This window comes from Haliotis rufescens, unplaced genomic scaffold (genome assembly GCF_023055435.1).
Source record: "Haliotis rufescens isolate VD_foot unplaced genomic scaffold, xgHalRufe1.0.p SCAF_4, whole genome shotgun sequence".
Taxonomy (NCBI): domain Eukaryota; kingdom Metazoa; phylum Mollusca; class Gastropoda; order Lepetellida; family Haliotidae; genus Haliotis; species Haliotis rufescens.
Genome location: NW_025964112.1, coordinates 30,404,726 through 30,424,103, shown reverse-complemented (window position 1 = coordinate 30,424,103; position 19,378 = coordinate 30,404,726). Strand labels below are relative to the sequence as shown.

Genomic DNA, 19,378 nt, shown 5'->3' with positions numbered 1-19,378 from the left:
CCGGTTCAGCCTAGTCATCTACCCATGTCACTGTAACCGGTTCAGCCTAATCCTCTACCCATGTCACCTTAACCGGTTTAGCCTAATCCTTCTACTTGTGTCACTGTGAGTGAATTACAATTGTCAAGGTAAGTACAAACAGTATCTCATATACTCAAGAGAAATATTGTGATAAGAAATACAATACTGCGTGGCTCAAAGACGAAGTTTCCTTTTTTCTTGAAACATGTTTGCTCCCAAAACAGTCATACCCTAGAACGCCTGGTCGAGAACAAGAAACCTGATTAACAGTCGCACGAATACGTCATTAAGCTACTTCCGGTACGACACCGTGCGCTTCTCTTTAGCAGTGAGTGTAGATCTAGATCTACATCTTCAGTGTACAGAATGTCCAGGTTACCTGCTGTTGTGATTGACAATGGCACAGGGTAAGATATATATGTATGAACTCACTAATGGAGTTTCCCTCTAAGCGTTTCTCAGAGCGAAAATCGAGAAACTTAACTGAGGCATGACGAAGTCATTCGAAGGGGTGTGGCGGAAGTGAATCTGAACATGCGATATGAAGGAGTTTCTCCTGTAATTATCATTATGTATGGGTGATAATTATCTGTAATCAAAGTTATGTATTCTATATAGCAGTAGGATCCATCATGTCAAAGTAACCGATATCGAGTAAATTGGGGAAAGGAATGTGTTGTGTCCCATACCCATCCCTAGACAAAATAGTTTCCGGATTTGTGGTATTTTCGATTCATAATAAAAGTTATCATAGGTTTAATCTGTTGGCCTGCCTGCAATGTTCACAAGCAGATGTACTTTGTAATGTTGTAATCAGTCATATGTGAGTTTTCCAACCAAGCAAGTCAACATGGCATCTGTCTGCTAATACTACAAGCATGGTAGATCAGTGTTCTTACTTATCATGACTAGTTAATGGTTATAGGTCAGCACAGCAAAGAAGTATACTCGGACCCCATGGTACCGCGGCATTCATGGTATCGCCGCATTTGTGATTTCCGATAGTTCACGCGGGACACGCCTTTTGGCAGCTGTCTATTAATGCTAATCAGTAACCAGGAAGTGCACACTTCGTAAACAATTTCAATTTCCTCGGAATGTTCCGTCTGCTGTAAGTTAGGAGTTATTAATGCGTTGATACATATTTCTGGCATCTTTTGTAATATTGCCTTACCCCCATCTATCAATGGCCAACGATATAACCCACAGTTCCCCAAGTAAACTTTCTCTATCGACCAGAACTAGATCATCTGCATATTCATGGCGACTAATAAGGTAACGGAAGTTACGTATTTCGAACATTTTTTCCCGCTCTGTGCCCAGAATTTATTGGGAGATCATAAGGGCCATAATGCCAAACTTAGAAATACGTTCTTCACTAGTAACCAAAAGATAAATACATACTTTGGGCATACTAGGAGTGTTTTTTATATATTTATTGTTGACTTTTAACATTTTTCCATTTTGTGACAAATTATTGTCATCCATTTTTTTAAAAACATTCTTAAAATATCATTTCTGTTATTTTGATGTTGACTTATAAAAATATTTTTCTCTTACTTTTCGGTAAATATGCATTGAATACCTATTGCTGATAACACATTTAGAATTATTTTTACTTGTGCTGTCTTTGCACTTGTCTGGACAAATCACTGATGTCTGGCATGATCATACCAAGTGGTTGGTAGAATTATGTCCTCTTTTTGTCCAATTCGGACCTCCATACACAACTTTTCCCTGTACCGCGATACGATGGAGTTCTCTCCCTTGTCAAACTGAGCACGAGGCCCGGCTTTTACTCGGAGCTACTGATGTAAATAATGAACTTTTATAAGTAAAATATGCATTGTTTGATAACATGAATGATATCTGATACAGAGAACACGAATAAACATAAAGGTTAGTGAGTGCATTTTGTTCCGTTTAGCGTACATAACAAGTACCGCGATACCCCCAGGTTGCAGGTTATTACTAGTTGCTAACTCCATATTATGCTAATTTATGGTTTTGTGACACTCTTGGTGATAGTCCCACATGATAATTCCTTAGGGGTGCAGCAGATAATGGCCACATGCAAGAATGGCCCCTGACAATTTGGAGAAAATGACCCTAAATGTTAGTGCAAAGTTTGGAGAAAATGGACCCAAATATTGGAAAAACAATACTTATACAAATCTGTGGTGACTTAGTTTATTTAAAGTTTAGACATTTAATTTTCTTATTGATAGGATATTCTAGAATGTCAAAATGGTTTCCAAGTCTATCTCCGACTCCAACTCTTCCTTACATAGTGGGTCATGGAAGGCACTGCACTCATACAGTCAGTAGTCATGAAACTGTCATCTGCCCAGTCATGTACTGTTTCCACAACTGGAACAGCTGTCCATTTCTGTTAGAGTTGTGAATGTACGACCGCAACTTACAGTTTTCTTACACTAGTTTTCAGCCTTGACCTTTCAAACCGACTTTTCTTGACTTGATTCCAATGCCACCATGTATAAATCATAAGTTGTGCCACTTATTATATCTAATCTAATTGTCTTTGAAAATGTGGGCTTTTTTCAAAAGTTAGGCACAAGCTCCCCCTCCCCATGAAATTATCTCTGCCACAGTAGAGATAATTATTGCAGTTGCAGTTTGTTCTTACATTGTTACAAAAATAGACGCTCACAGACAACACTGCATCTTCCCGAGGCAAGCGTGTCCACTAGCCTATATCAAAGCCTACTTTCTACCCTTGCCACATCAAGGCTACTTTTCTTAGCTCGAACCTGGTGCCACCTCACGTAGATCATGAGTTATGCCTCTTATAGTGAAAACACGATATCCAATCATATCACTTATCTGGTATAGCTTCACAAAAATGGCAACTACCATAGGCAACAGCCTCTTTGATCAGATAACCAAAGATTCGTGATTTCATCCTTGACACAAAAACATAGGCAAATGTTGGGGGGTTTAAAAGATTAAAAAGACATATTCGTGTCAACAAAGACAGGGAGCGGTAAATCACTTTCATATGAAGGTGTACCAGTCGTGGATGTTGATTGTGTATCCCCTATCAATATGTGTGATGGTCCAGTCATATTTACCACAGGAAAGTTGGCTTGATGTGTTATCTTTGATAAAAGGGCTAGTGGGCGCTCTTGCCTCAGGAAGATGGTAACACTGTGCATCGCAGTAACATTAAACTCTCAGGATGTGTCGTCAAAAATAGCCCTGCATCTGAGTTACTGCGATAAGCACTCAGTGGTTTGATGAGTTTAACATACAATGAAGTTTTCACTCAAATATATGAAAGGCAAAAGGTACTTATTAAAATCTTGGAAAGACTCCACGTATCCTTTTTCTTCACTTAATTGTTGGAATAATTCCTGTGTACACAATATGACCTTTGATATTGTTGACAATGCTATTCGTCAATCTGTTATAGTTGGGTGTAACATGTTCAAGGGGAGAAACATAACTGGAGTACATTGGAAAGGGCAACTAAACTACTTATAACACTTGCCTGGTGACCACCAGGGAGACAGCTCTGTAATAAGTCACGTCACTACATCACATCGTGTGGTTTGCTGCTCCCACTTTTGACCATGGTTCTGGTGAAGACTTGATTCCATTCAAGGCAGTTCTATTTCAGACCATGCTGACTGGCGCATACATTAATCAACACTAATTTCTTACTGTGCTATTTGAGCTAAGTATATGTATTCAATTAATCTTTGTCTGATCCTGTATTACTCCTTAATGCATTCACTGCTTACCTTACAACAACCAAAAGACAGTGTACGACAATGGTCTTGGGTGAAGAAATAAAGTTGTTTCGCATTCCACTCCTGCTTTTTGTATGGAACATCACCGCTGTCATGTGACCTTGATGACAAGTCACCTTCCTCACATCACTGCCTGTCACAGTACAGCAAGGACGTGTCTCAGCGGAGCTCTTCAACATGGGCTATGTTAGACCTTCAGCTCCGGCAATAATTCTCAATTTTATCTGCGGGTGATGTATTCTCTTTATATTACTTTCACTAAGTTGTGTAGTTTTATGTGGGTTACTTAGGCGTAAAAAGACTTTGTCTTTTTTCCCGCCATGTGCTTGTTGTTTTCCGCCATTTTGAATTTGTGTTTGCCTGCAAGAGAAGTCAGATTGTTGACATATTCATGTGTTTTTAAATACTAGTAGCTTTGACGTTACATAGAGTTTGCTTGTATCAATCTTTGTATACACTTTCAACAATATTGTTTAATTCTGTGGCAATCTTCCAACTCCATTTTATCAACAACTTTCTATTTGCATAACTTATGCTTGCGTGTTGTACTACATTGTCATGGAAAAAATCTTCCAAGGATCCTCATCTACTTTGTTTGGCAAAACCGCAGATTGCTCTCCAAACTTATATTGCTGAGTGCGGCTTTAAACAAACAACCAAACAAAAGGAAAGGATGATTTTCCTACCCATGCGTTTGTGGTAGCAGACCAAGCTCATAGTTTGGATGAGGACATACAAAGGATGACTGGCTCGTCGCGGCCAACCACACTTAAGGTACAAGATACCAGATTTGCGTTCATAGAAACAGAAATCAGGCGTGTACTGAAACCTTTGTCAGCACTAGCATCGTCAACTCATGCGGTGGATCAGGATCTATCAAAGGATAACCCTTACTGATTAGTTCATCTCCAAACTATGGTGGATTTCCAATAGCGTCAGAAACCATCTTAAGACCGCTCTGGCGGATATTACCGTCACACGCAGACTTGGTTATTTAGCGCTTTCCAACTGCAATTTGAGTTCAAGCGCAGGCTGCTACGTAAACCTTGGTCATCTACCTCTCTGTTCAATGAACAGATTGAAGACACACACGCCAAAGTTTCCAATTACGCTCGGGATGAGACTGCACTCAAGGCTCTAGAGCACGTCTCTCACAGTTTATTCCAACGGGAAGGCAAGTCAGGCAATTATAGGCCTAGACGTGAGTCTCTCAAGGAACGCCAGGACCACGATTCCTTTCGTGGGAAAGGGCGTGGCAGAGGGAAACCTCAAGTTTCTTATCAGTCCCATCATGGTAAATAGGCAGGTGAAGAGGTGATAAGAGGGGTAAACACTGAAGTGTTGGACAGTCACGTCTGGGAATTCCCGTCCCCAGTCGTCTCAGTTGTCAATACCCCTGTAGACGAGAGACTGAATCTGTTTTGGAAGAACTGGACTATTCTCAAGGACAATTATGTACCTAACGTACGACGTCACGGTTACCTTCTGGACGTAGATATAATACCACCGTTGAGAACGGCTCCTCCTCCTCGGAAGTATCCAAGAAAGCAACATCTGCTATTAAAATCCAACATAGACATACTGTTGGTGAAAAGAGCTGTAGAGATTGTACACACAGGTCACATGACAGAGGCGATGGTCCATACAAAAAGCAGGAGTGGAATGTGAAACAACTTTATTTCTTCACCCAAGACCATCGCTGTATGCTGTCTTTTAGTTGTCGTAAGCTAAGCAGTAAATGAATAAGTGAGTGAGTGAGTGAGTATGGTTTTACGCCGCTTTTAGCAATATTCCGGCAATATCATGGCGGGGGACACAAGAAATGGGCTTCACACATTGTACCCATGTCTGGAATCATACCCGGGTCTTCGGCGTGACGAGCGAACGCTTTAACCGCTAGGCTACCCGACCGCCCCTGTGAATGCATTAAGGAGTAATGCAGGATAAGTATACAAGTGTAAAAAATGTTTAGATTTTACTAATTTTGGTTCATTCTTTCTATATTATTGCATTCCATTATGTGTATATTCAAATAAGTGCCGCACAAATTCACAATTATGAGTTTCAATGTGCTGTGGTGGTGTTAGCTTTCATGGGTGTTTGTTTTCTTCTTTTGTCAGGTATACAAAAATGGGCTATGCAGGGAACACAGAACCTCAGTTCATTATTCCCTCTGCTATTGCCATCAAGGAGGCTGCCAGTGTTGGGGACCAGGCTATTCGACGACTAGGAAAAGGAGTGGAAGACTTGGACTTCTACATAGGAGATGAAGCTCTTGGTGCTACTGCTTATTCCGTCAAGGTTTGAAAATCAAACTCCATTAAGTGTAGCAAAATAAGGTGTGAGAATTTGTCTTAGACCTTAAAACTGAGTTTAGATAAGCCACATAGTGATGTGAACTTCTGGTCTATCTACTTCCCAGGCCTGAGCACAAGGCATCAACATCCAGTTCTGTGGATTTCATTGTCAGAGTGAAGAAAATGTAACCATTTACTGTCTGAAATCATGTATCTTTTACCAGAATAGTAATGTTGACCCGTTGTCAAAGTGTGTGTCCGAGAATTTGTGGGAACATTGTGGGAAATAGTGATTAATTTTTTAATCTGTCAATAAAAAATGGTAAATTGAAATGGAATACGTATTTCAGACATTGTGAAATGTGATTGATTTAATAAGTGAATGATATGACATGAAGGTTCATAAAATAATATATTATTTGGTGTGACTATGGCTTGGCCGGTCTATTGTTGCTGTTATGTTTGGCGACTCAAGGCTTCTTGGCTGGTGTACCGGCCTACGGTGTTGAAAGAGTTTATTTTTTACTTATCCTGCATAAATCCTTTTGCATTCACTGCTGACCTAACAACAAAAGGACAGCGCAACACCGATGGTCCTGGGTGAAGAAATAAAGTTGTTCTGAAGTCTTTACTGACCACCACTGCTGTCCTGTGAACTTGATGACACCTAAGGTCACCTTCTTCATATCACTGCTTGTCGCACTCCTTTTGGATTAATTTAGACCTTCAGTTTTCGTCAACAATTCTAAAATTGATCTGCGATGGGCATGATGGGTGATGTATTCTTTTCATGTTACTTTCACCATGTTGTGTCGTTTTATGTGAATTAATTTGCTGCCATTTTGAATTGTGTTACAATTGTTTGAGTGCCAAGGTAGTCAAATTGTTTACAATTTTTTAAATACTTCTAGCTTTGGCGTTACAGTGAGTTGCATATATATATATTATTGTATACACTTTCAACTCATTAAAATATGTTTACCAATAGATTATTGTTCAATTCTACGTCATTCTTCCAGTACCGTTTCATTAACACTTCTTTAATTGCGTACCTTATGCTTTCGTGTTGTACTTATTAAATCTGCGACAGGGGCGCCAGCGTCTCAAGACGCTTTGATGGGGTTAGTGCAGATGCAAGCCATAATCCAGTCAATACCAATGAGCATCGGTCTCAGTTACTTGTGCTTAACTCAGCGCCTGACTACTACCCAAGCGCCTCTTCAATGACATCAGCGTACAATGTTATGCATCACTCCACCGGCTCAACTAAGGCCTTACCTCAATTGGTGGACGGTAGAGTTGAATGTCTTAGGAGGAGTCGCTTTATCCTGGATATCCCCGAGTCTACACATGTTTATAGATGCCTCTTTTCAGGGGTTGGGGTGCTCACTTGTAAGGCCAGACAGCCTCATTGCTATGATCCGGCGCTCATCGAAAGTGGCACATAAATTACTTGGAGTTGGAAGCGGTAATGCTGGCCATATCCCATTGGCAGACTCGCCTACCGTCTGCCCAACTTGCAATATCCACAGACAACAGCACTGTGGTGTGGTGCCTGCGAAATCTGGGAACAAAGCACTCCCACTCCCTTCTTCAACAGACATTCAGGTGGTTCTTATTAGTGGATCATCTGGAACTACAGCTCATAGTTCAGCACATCCCGGGATGTCAGAACTTACTGGCTGATGCCTTATTGCATCCAAACATGGTGGCTCCCACCGAGGGGAAACTTCACATAGAAGCACTCCAGTTACTGCTTCAGAAGTTCGGACAACCATACATTGACTTGTTGCTACGTGCCTGAACCACCAACTCATGGCGTATGTCTCCCCGTTACTGGATCTGCAGGCTTGGGCAGTGGATGTATTCAGCATCCCTTGGGAATGACTAAAAGCGTATGCTTTTCTGCCTCCAATTTTACTTCCCAAGGTGATACAGGGGATCAAGGAGACAAGGAATCTTGCTCTGACTTTGATCACGTCCTGGTGGCCGGCGAGAGCATGGTTCGTCGAGCTCAGAAAAATCTAGCAGAAGAAGTTCCGCTACCCCTCCTACTGTGGTCCAACCTCCTCATCCGCCCTCACAGCAAACTGCCTCACCCAACATCAGACAGGTTGCGTCTGCACGCTTGGTTCTCTTAGGTGTTAAGTGCAAAGGGCTATTCGGTGCGGGCAGCAAAACCCATAGCTTTAGCTCATCGTTCCTCTCCCAGAGGACTATACGATGACAAGTGGGGACCATTTGAGACTTTTTGCTAGGCAAAAAAATCACGATTACGGCACAACAATTCCTAGCGAAATACCTCCTACATTTGCGTACCCAAAGACACTTTAAAGGTAGCACCATCACTACATATTTGGTTGCACTTAACTCAGTGTTGGCCGTTCCGAAAAATTGCAAGATGACTAAGGTCCCTGAACAACAGGCCGGACTACGCGCATTCAGGCTTGAGGATCAGGAGGCCAAGTTCCGCCCACCTGCTTGGAACTTGAATGTGGTACTTCGAGGTTTGTGAGGACCCACCTTTCAGCTCCTGTATGCCTCCACATTTTATGCCCTCACCAAGAAAAAAATGTTTTTTTCTTGGAATTAGCCACAGCGGCACGGGTGAGCGAACTTCATGGGATCGATGTCACTTGGGTCCGCTTTGAGCATGGGACGCACGGAGCAGTACATCTCGGTTTGTGCTCGGATTTTACTGCAAAATCAACTACCAGGCCAACCCCATCATTCCTTCATCCCACCAATTTTTACTTTTGTAGGAGCCAGAGATGAGGGTGAGTTGAGTTTTCGTCCACCGCTCCATGACTAGGCGTGGTTCGAGGAAGTGGTTATTTATACCTGTGTCTCCTACGTCCACCACTGAAGTTAGTGTGGTTACTCGCAGTCATCCGTCAGGCTTACAAGATCGCCAAACAGGATCTGTCGGGAGTGAATTACCCTCACGAGTTCAGGGTGTTAGCCTTTACCATGGCTTTACTTAGCAATTGTTCTAGTAGAACAATCATGGAAGGATGTTTTTGGAGGTTCGATACAGTTTTAGCTAGTCATTATCTTCGCGATGTGGCTCTCAAGGATGTCAAAGGCATGAAAAGTTTTGGCCCTCTGGCTTAACCCAGCAGGTTACCATCCCCCGACACTAATAATGAACTTGCCCTATACAGAGCCAGCCTTCTTCCATGTGCAGTCACTCAGTTTCCACCAGTGGAAGAATATTGGACATCTCGTTTGTCAACACGGGCTCTGTGACGTAGTAAGTAAAAAATTAGCTGATTAGCTATTGCTTTATTTATTACTAAATGTGTATAGGGATTTTCTCTTTAATTCCTATGTTCAATCGTTTTGATATTTGAACAACCCTTCAGTAATAGCGTTTTTCTGAACTTTCCCGCTCATGGTTTATCGACCAACTGGTGTCGTATTTCAGGGTGTGAATTATTGAGTTTTCTGTATTCTGAAGGTTCACCCACCTCCAAACCGTCTGATACAGATGCATTAAGGAGTAATGCAGGATAAGTAAAAGATTTAGTAAACTCTAAATAGTTTTTACATTTGAATACTTATCCTGGATTACTATGTTTAAGGCCCACCCATCGCAGACTTGCCTCCCCACTTTGGCTTCAGAGTATCAAAAGTATGTTTTTTCTCAGAGCTCAGGTGACAGACAGTGATGTGAAGAATGTGACCTTAGGTGTCATCAAGGTCACAAGAAAGCGGCAGTGGTCAGTAAAAGTGGGACTTCAGAACAACAACTATATTCCTTCACCCAGGGCCATTGCTGTTGCGCTGTCCTTTTGTCATAAACTAAGCAGTGAATGCATTTAGGAGTAATGCAGGATACGTATACAAATGTAAAAAATATTTCGATTTTACTAAAATTGTGCTGATCATCGTTTTCCAAAAAGGAAATTCAATTTGTTTTTGCACCTATTTTTTAAAATTATTTTTGCATATGAGTCATAATTATCTACAGAAATACTCATCAGTCACTTTCATTGATTATTAAGTGTGCCCTAGGGGCACGCAGGTAAGAATTCACTGTGCCATTACAGTTTTAGGTGTGCCCTCGGCAGCATGGTACTAATAATTTCGAAACCCTGGCAATCTTTAATTCTGATGATATTCTTATGTTTCAAACAGCATTACCTTGGACTTGCAATATAATACAAGGGGTGTTTCGGTAGCCTGGTGGTTAAAGAGTTAGCTTAACTCGCCAAACCTGGGTTCAATTCCCATCATGGGTACAATGTGTGAAACCCATTACTGGTGTCTCCTGCTGTGATATTGCTGGAATATTGCTAAAAGTGGTGTAGAACCATACTTATTCACTCAGTGTAAGACACTCAGCCGCAGCCATTCACTGTGTGTTTGCACATAGCAAACATATGTTGTGTCCAGTTAAACCCTGGATGTGCACTTTCAACATGTTAACTTAAAAATGAAATATAAGAAGTAATTGTTGATGTGACTGATTGTGGATTTTGAGTGTCTGCACCTGCATGTTTCAGTGGCCGATACGACACGGAATTGTTGAGGACTGGGATCTGATGGAACGTTTCATGGAACAAGCTATCTTCAAGTACCTTCGATCAGAGCCTGAAGATCACTATTTTCTCTTGGTAACTATCATACTCATATACATTTCACTACTAGTACAGAACCTTTCAGAATGTTCCTAATAAAATGTTCAAGTGACAAAATGGTTTCATGTAGAATCACTAGGATCTATTGAACGAGGTAGTGTGGATTTTGGATAAGAATAGATCGTCAGTGCATCATGCTTATTGTACAAAATGCCTGAAAGTGAAGTAGGAGATTGGATTGTTACTTAGCTAACTGTGAGTGACCTGGCTTGTTATGTGTTACATTTGGTTGTGCTGCGATGGCATGGATAATTTTCTGTTCCAGACTTGATATTTACACTTTCAGACGAGCTTGCTATATCAAGATACATAGTCAGACTCTCTATTTCTGATCTCTCTGTTTACATGATATTTTATTTTTCCAGCTACTTTCTATGTACACAATATCTATTGAGTATTTGATTAATTATTATGCAAATAATGATGTTCTGGCATAGCCCACTTGGAAATCCTGCCTTGTGTAATATTTTATGGCATTTTTATGATAAATATAAGAAACTGCACATTTTGAAAGAAATATTACTCCCCCCTTCAGAAATATACCAATATTTTATCACATCAGAGACAAATTTCTTCCAAAGTCCATGGGCCTATAGATATAGCTTTATGTTACAAACCATCCCATTACGTGTAATCAAAACAGTTGAAAACCAGTTTAACTTGGCAATAAATGTTAATTGTTTAGTTGTTGGGTTTAAGCATTGCTTCTGTCATATCCCTGTGCTGTAGTTCAGTGTAGACTTTGGTGTTAGTGCATGTACATTCTTCTCCATGTCATTTCCTGTTTGAGACAAGCTGATGTCGTCAATATCCGTAGTCCATTCATTCGACATGTCAGCTATCTTACTTGACATGTTGATTGATGTCGGCCGTATTACAATCTGATGAAATTTCTAATTTATAGTGACCTCATATTTGTGACGACATGGTACAAATCAGTTACCACCTTCAGTAATCGAGATATCCCTACATAGACCATGATTGGTTGTTGATTGACAGGTGCATGGCACTTGGCTCCACCTTCGTACTAAGCCCTTGTCCATCAATGACCTGGCCATATTTCTGGATATCTCTCATATATGAATGTGGTAAGTGCAACATGCTCACAACATATTTTGGCCTGTGTCAAGTTTGCAGGGAGTTTCAACATGTTTCTCGAAGCATGCTTGCCTCAGGTGCTGTATAAGTTTACTTAGGAGATAAACATACTGTGTTTTCAATGTAGAGGTAGGCTACCTGTAGATTTAACTGTGCTAAATTGAGGTTTCAAATTTTACATTTTTTAACTTATCCTGCATTAGTCCTTAAAGCTCTGCACGCTAACGTCGAACCCATTCGACAGAGGTGTCACTTCCCGTGCATCTGATGTCGAACCCGTTCGACAGGCGAATAGCATGACGACACCCCAAAATAAAACTTGCCATATCTATTTACCAAGAAGGCTTTGCGTAACATTTTAATTACGTATGACATGCATAAATGCTCAGCTTGCTCAATATCAAAACTTTCAGTCATTTATTTACCTCAAAAAGAAAATATCGCGAGTTAAAAAAGTTTCGGCCAAACTTCTCGGCACACAACTACCAGAAACGGCCATTGTTGACTTTTGGTACTTCACGTTGAGCGGCATGCAGTCCGATATTTTCTTTATAATTTCATCATTTTTCCTATTCGATCATAAATTTTTGTTTGCTGACGAAAGGAAAACACTCATGTTCCTTAATTTCTAAAAATTAGCAACTTTCGGTGTAACTAATTGTAAACAAAAACAATCTGAATCTTATCATTGATTGGATGGAACTTGTACGATCATGGCAACGGCGGTAAACAAACAACTCCACATGCATAGTTATCCCGTTAGACTATTACAATCATTTTGTTACATCTAACTTAATTTTCTAGAATTATTGACACGAATGTATAAATCTTAAAGAGTTTGCAAATGATTTCGTTTGATAAACTTTCGGACACATTGACAAGCCGACAAACGTCAGTGATATGTTTGGGCGTGGCCTAACTCGCGATTTGTTGAGTTGAACAAAGTCAACAAACACTGCGAAAAATGACAAATATTGGATGATATGCAACATCTGAACTGATATACATTCTAGGTAAACCATTCAATAGCAAAATAATGCAGTTTACGAGAAATAATCAAAATACTTGCAATTTTAGCTATCATATCTGAAACCAGAAGCACGTATCGCATGTGACACATGTAAGCAAAATATGCAAAAGTTGGTAAGCTATCATAAAGAAATTCCGAAATAGATTCAAATTCAAAAGAAAATACATAATTTACTATTTTTCGTCAACTATTTACTATTTATTGATCTGGAGAGCAGTCTTCACTCCTATTTGTTTCATATTTCTTCGTGATTGTCGCCATCAAATGTGTATGTCTAAATCCGAAACCGTAATGGATTACAAGCTCGATGATTTTAATTTTAAAATATTTTCTGAAAACGAACGCAACGGAGAGCGATATAACGTATTGATATGCCATATTAATAACAACATAATATTGTTATTGTTCTAACATTACAAAAAGAACAATTTAAAATTTTAAAGATGTTGTTGAAAACTTTCTGAGAACCTCCCGTCCTCTGAACCGATAAAACTTTGGTACACGACGAGTTAGTGTAAAATACATATATAGATTCTCGGCTCCTATATGTGATTTTGTACCCAAAACAAATTAAATTGTACCCAAAATACTTTGTGAATTTGTACCTAAGAAAATAAGACAATAGTTCTATAATTATATTTATGTTTTCATGTAGATGAACAGAAAACATATAAAATATTTCATCAAGTTCATAATATGATTATGACTGATCCTTGAAATTGATTGTTTAGTTTTGAGAGAAAATTGACGCCTTGTCACTGAAGAAGAGGCCAGTTAAGTTGGTTAAACCTAAGTTAGAATGTATTGTTTTGATAGGAAAGTGATATTATGTTAAGTATAAGACACCAAAATTAATGAATATCTTTGGAATAATTCTAGGTAGATCTACAAAATCACATACCCATTTGGGTAACAAATTACTAGACATTTTGGGTACAAAAGTCACCACTGTACATTTCAACTGGTTTTCGTGAATCAATGGGATAAAAAAAATTCGTCTGATTCCATTTCTCATTTTAAGACAAGAATTTGTTTTACATAACAAAACCGGCAGATCAACACGGATCACATTTTTTCCTAAAAATATATAAAAATGTGAAAAATATGGACACCTCAGAAATGAGGGCTTATAAGGTTATTATTCTACCTAACTTGTCACATGGTTTGACTTAGATCTAGGTCTATCTATGAAAAGTCCTTATGAAAATCTTTTTTAAATTTGTTTATGACACTGACATTTCTGGCACTTAGACAAAGAGTATTCACGGAAAGACAGATATGTTTTTGAATGAAAATATGACTTTCCTTTATAATTCTTTTTTCATGATGACAGTGGAACTTTTATACACACCAGCTGAGGAAGTTGTGATACTGTGATTGCATACAAAGGAAAAACAGGTTGGAAGCAGTACCTGTATGTATAAAATAGACCACATAAGGTGAACAAAAGTAATGGATTGGCTGACTGGAAAAAATACATCTGGCAAGGGTAAACATGTACACAGGCATGTTTCTTTTCATTCCAACCAGAAGACTGAGATAGCATTTTCTAAGAAACATATGGCTAACTTACCAGCTTATGTGCCACTATGGTTCTTGTGATTAAACAAACAAAAATGTCATGTACTGTTACAAGTACTGTTACTGTAATTAATGTATCATATTCCTATTAAATTATATTTCAGAATTGTTTTATTTGGAAACAAACCACATAATGCACAAGATTAATATCCATATGAGTTAAGTATGTATATGTTAAGGATATGATTTATTCATTATTCATGGAATACTAAAACTAAAATGATGATATCAGAGAGTTACTTATTCACATAGTTGATTTTCAGAGTGAAAGATAATAATTGTTGAAAAAATAGGTTTAAACTAAAGATAATAATTGAAGTTTGATCAGTTACACTGTGCTGATGCAAAGACCAATATTTACTATCCCCACACACCATCATTGTGGAAAAAGATAACTACTAAATATAACTTAAAATTTTAAAACCTGTAAACAGCTGTAAATAATTAAACAATTACAAATCTATCATCATTACCTAATCATGGTGGTCTTCATATTTTTGGAATAAATTTAGAAATCCTTCGTGAAACTGTTCTAAAATCATGCTAGAATCTATGAATGTATTCCCGAAAGGAAAACTATCCCAAATGTAACGTGGTACTAACACAGAAAATATGTACGTAGCATTTTATTGCTTATATATACCCTATCATATTCAGCAACGTGGGGATGATATTTTGAAACACGTTTTGTCAAGCCCATTTTCGCGCACCTGTTGTAGAGGGTGATCTTGCTGATTGACGATATCCATAGACGTATTACGTGGGATACACTTGTTGTAGTGAAACTTATCAGCGTGTACATCGCAGAAATATGAATCATGTCCCATTTATATTCACCATTCAACATTGAATGGTGATTCTTAAATATCAACAGAAGTTCAAATAAAAGATACCGAGAAACTTGCATGTGGCATGTTGATTTATCGTCTACCGTTTCCGGGTCACGGGAGCATGCAAGGTCAAACTAATACGTGAATTATATCGTCAAAGTCACATTTTTATTTCATGTTAGTGGTGATTACTGATACTGTGTATCGACTTATGTTTTTGCTGTATGTGATAGGCGAACTATTACAAAATTTACTGTAATGTTTTTGTTACGTAAGATTATCAGCAGACTACCCCTGTCTGTGACATCACATCCGGTAACCTTTGCACTTATTGAAATAGTGCTGTCAGAATTCACGATCTTTATTTTCGTTTTTCTCTTGTCATATTTATCGGAATATGACGAATAACACATTCTTCGATTGAGAAGATTGTCAACTTTCGCCAAGTTATATTTATAAAGGCAATGTAAACTTTGTTGATATTAAAATAGCAATAAGTTAGGCGGAGGTCGGGCGAAGCGCGCCATGTTTGATTTTAAGACGTCTGCTAGCATCATGACACGGGTTGTTTATTTTTGTATATCGTAAATATTCAACCAAAACGCTTGAAATTAGGATTAGTGAATAATTATAAGTCATAAGTTTCCTGCAAATTTTATAACATGACACGTCAGATTAACCCGAATATTCCTATTTCTGCAACCGATATGATGACCTCGAAAATTAAGTTATTTTTCTGTTTAACATTTAGATAATAAATTCACTGAAATGGTTCATAATTTACCATCGCGCTGTTATATGCCGATAAAAAAACGAATTTTTACTCAATTAAAATTAAGATATCGGAGATATGATTATTGAAATCAATTTGCACAAATGTTACGATATTAAAATTTTCCTAGCATGAATAGCAAACCACCTTCACTAATGCAATTCAGGTAAGTTCGAGAAAATTAAAAAAATTTGTGTTCGCTTTGGTCTAAACCAAAATGGTCTATAGCAAAATATTTCTTCCATTGGCCCTTGTTTAATGAGGCGCCGACTGTTTGAAATCACCCACCCTCTTTAGAGCGCCTTATGCTAAAATTAATCCAGCAGGCAGGTGTAAGAAGTGTGAAAATAATTCAGCAGGCTAAAGGTTAATGCATTTACTGCTTGTTCTTGACAGAGGAAGAGCCGTGTGAGGTCTTGCTGAAGAAGTTGTTCCAACTGGTTGAGTGGCTTACCCTATCACACAGCTCCCATGTTACCATGGAAGGGGGATATCACTAATCAGCACATTACTGCTGTCACCTAGAGAACAGTCACCTGTTTGAGTTTCAGCTCTAATCCATTTGAATCCTTTGCTTGGTTGGCAACACTATTAATCATATCAGCCACGATCATCTCTTCATGTGGCGCCGTTTGCCTTCGTCACATGGCTCTGCCTCTCCTGGCTCCTGGAGGATAACCCTCACCATGTCAACCACCTTGCCAGTCATGGCCAACCAACAACGCCAGATCATCTTCCTGAGAGCTCACATGCGTACAGCGTTAGTTGAGTTCCCACCGCACAACAACTTGGCAACCCTGGTCTTCCACCTCCCTCTTCAATGGCCAAGTCTCCTGTCTACAACCTAGTCAGAGACTGCCTTCAAGGCCCTGACGCATGATTCTCACTCTACCTCCTTCAAGACTTCTTGATCGGGCAATTATCAGCCTCGGCGGGACTCCCTCAAGCTACGTGGATGTGACACATCGGCCTTTCATGACAAGAACCAGGGCAAAGGAAAATCCACCTGAACCTACCAGCCACGCCTTGACAGTTCACATGGAGGGAGTGGAGAACGCAAGGCTAAATGTTGATGATTTGGACACCAACGACTGGGACCTCCGTTCCCCAGTCATTCCAATCATCGAGACCCCTATATGTGGGAAAATAGGACATCCTGGGGTACCTATACGTTGTCGACATCCTGTGCCACTGGTATCAACACACTCTTAAGAGACGACCCCCTCTGACGTCGTCACCCATAGCAGACGCCTACACAACAGCACTTCCTTCTCTCCAATGTCCACATGCTGCTGGCCAAGGAGGCCATAGAGATTATCCACTCCCTTGCTCTAACACCAGGCTTCAACTTGTCAATATTCCTTGTCCCCCAGAAGGACAGGTTACATTCAACAAGCGTTACCAGGAGCGTCCACCTTATTTCTGGATGTCCACACTCAGGCTGCTCAAGGTCCAAGATCTAGGCCCACGACTCATTGATCAGCCTAGATATCAAGGATATACCTAGATATCTTACCCTGCTGATCCATCCAAGTGACAGGAAATCCCTCCGTTTTATCTTCAATGGAATCCATTGTCAATGGGCGGTGCTCCCATTTGGAGTTGGCCCTGTGGCTGTTTACATGCATCACCAAGCCAATAACCACCTACCTCCATCTGAGGAATGTGCATTTTGAGGCGTACAGCAATGACTGCCTACTGAACCAACAGGAACGGCCACGCTCATCTGCCACAGGGACTTGACTCAATGTCTCCTACATCAATTGGAATGGATCATCAATATATTGAGTTGGAACTCACACCTCCTTTCAATCTCCAATTCTTCAGAGGCCTCTTCCAGACCGACTGAGATCACCTCTCTGTACCCAGGGACAGGTGGCACCGAATCCAACACCACCTACTCCCTGTTCTTCAACAACCGCCACTCTGCGTCAGTGGCAGGCCTTTCTGGGTCTACTCACGTCAGTGCCTCACCTCACCTCCAGAGGAACGCTTCAGTTGCGCTCCAGACAAATGTGCCTTGCTCCCTACATTAGGCGGCAGGACCAGTCCATCTCCATCCTCTCTGTCTTGGGCAGTCGACACCCTCAGCGTCCTCTGGGAAGGACTAAAAGTGTACACTTTTCCACCTTCAGTGCTTCTTCCCAGAGTCCTTCAAAAGATTAGGTCGACCCAGAGCCTTGCGCTGATCGCCGGTGGCCGGTGAGAGGCTGGTCTCAAGGAGATGTCCGCCCCTCGAACTATCTGATTTGGCAAACCTGCTGGCTCCAGAAGGCTAAAAGCGCGAATGGTTACTCGGCAAGGGTGGTGAAGGCAATCACCTTGGCGCACAGACCTTCTACCAGGGGCCTTTATGACGACAAGTGGTTCTCCTTCAAGATTTTCTGCCAGGACAGCGTTAGAAATTGGCACTAGTCCTGTAGTCCGTGCCAAACTGCCCAATAGTTAAGGTATCATAAGGACTAGTAGAAATTTGCCATTTTTAAGGGTTTTGCTATATGTTATCATTAACAGGACTAGTAAACCAAAAATGTTAGTTTCTCTACCACTGCAGGAGAAACATTAACAGGAACTCCTACTATATCCTGTGCGGATGCTGCGATGCTTCATTCTACGCTCCAAGAATCGTCGAGGACAACATCGCCGCCTTATCTACGACATTGCAGATGGAAGTCAACGGCAACACAATCTCCCTGTGGCTTCGCCCCTTCATTCTTCAGGCCTGGATCCCCAAAGAGCCAACAACCCGCATGAGATCTGGGCGGTCGTCTCTACCATGGCCCTTCACAGTAACTGCTTCATCCGCGCCATTATGGAAGGCTGCTTCTGGCGCTCGGACAGTCATTGACAGCCATTACTTGCGAGGTGTCGCCCTAGAAGACGTGGAAGGCATCTACAGCTTTATCCATTTGGTTGTTGCCCAGCAGGTCACCGATCCAAGACACCACTAACACTTCCACATATCAAGAACCTCCCTTTTGGCCTCTCCGGTGCATGTCACCCCAAACTAGAAGGTTACATGCAGCTCAGCTCTGGCTCTGTACATCAGTTTTAGACTTTGAGTTCATTTAATTTCTGTGACTGCATTGATACCTGGACATCACGCATACCTGACTCTCGTTTCCTTAAGACAGGAATGGTTAAGGACAGGATAAGTTAGAAAATCTAGTAAAATCCTATATATTTATTATATTTGTGTACTTATTCTGCATTACTTCGTCTAAAGTGGCCCACTTGTGGCAGAACTGCCTCCCCTGATTTCTTCAGATGCTCTGTTTTTAGCAGTAATTTGCTGATCAGTGATGACACCCCTTCTGTGGTCACGTAGGAGCT

At 40.4% G+C, this 19,378-nt stretch overlaps 1 protein-coding gene across 1 annotated transcript in view; it reads left to right on the top strand.

Annotated features, from left to right (window-relative positions):
• Positions 1-300: 300 nt before the first annotated feature.
• LOC124119868 (actin-related protein 3-A) overlaps positions 301-19,378 on the top strand; it is a 47,005-nt gene continuing 27,927 nt past the window's right edge. Inside the window, exons 1-3 of the mRNA XM_046482534.1 lie at positions 301-428; positions 5,915-6,095; positions 10,600-10,710. Coding sequence (XP_046338490.1) covers positions 388-428; positions 5,915-6,095; positions 10,600-10,710 — 333 coding nt within the window. The 5' untranslated portion in view covers positions 301-387. The remainder of the gene's footprint in view (positions 429-5,914; positions 6,096-10,599; positions 10,711-19,378) is intronic.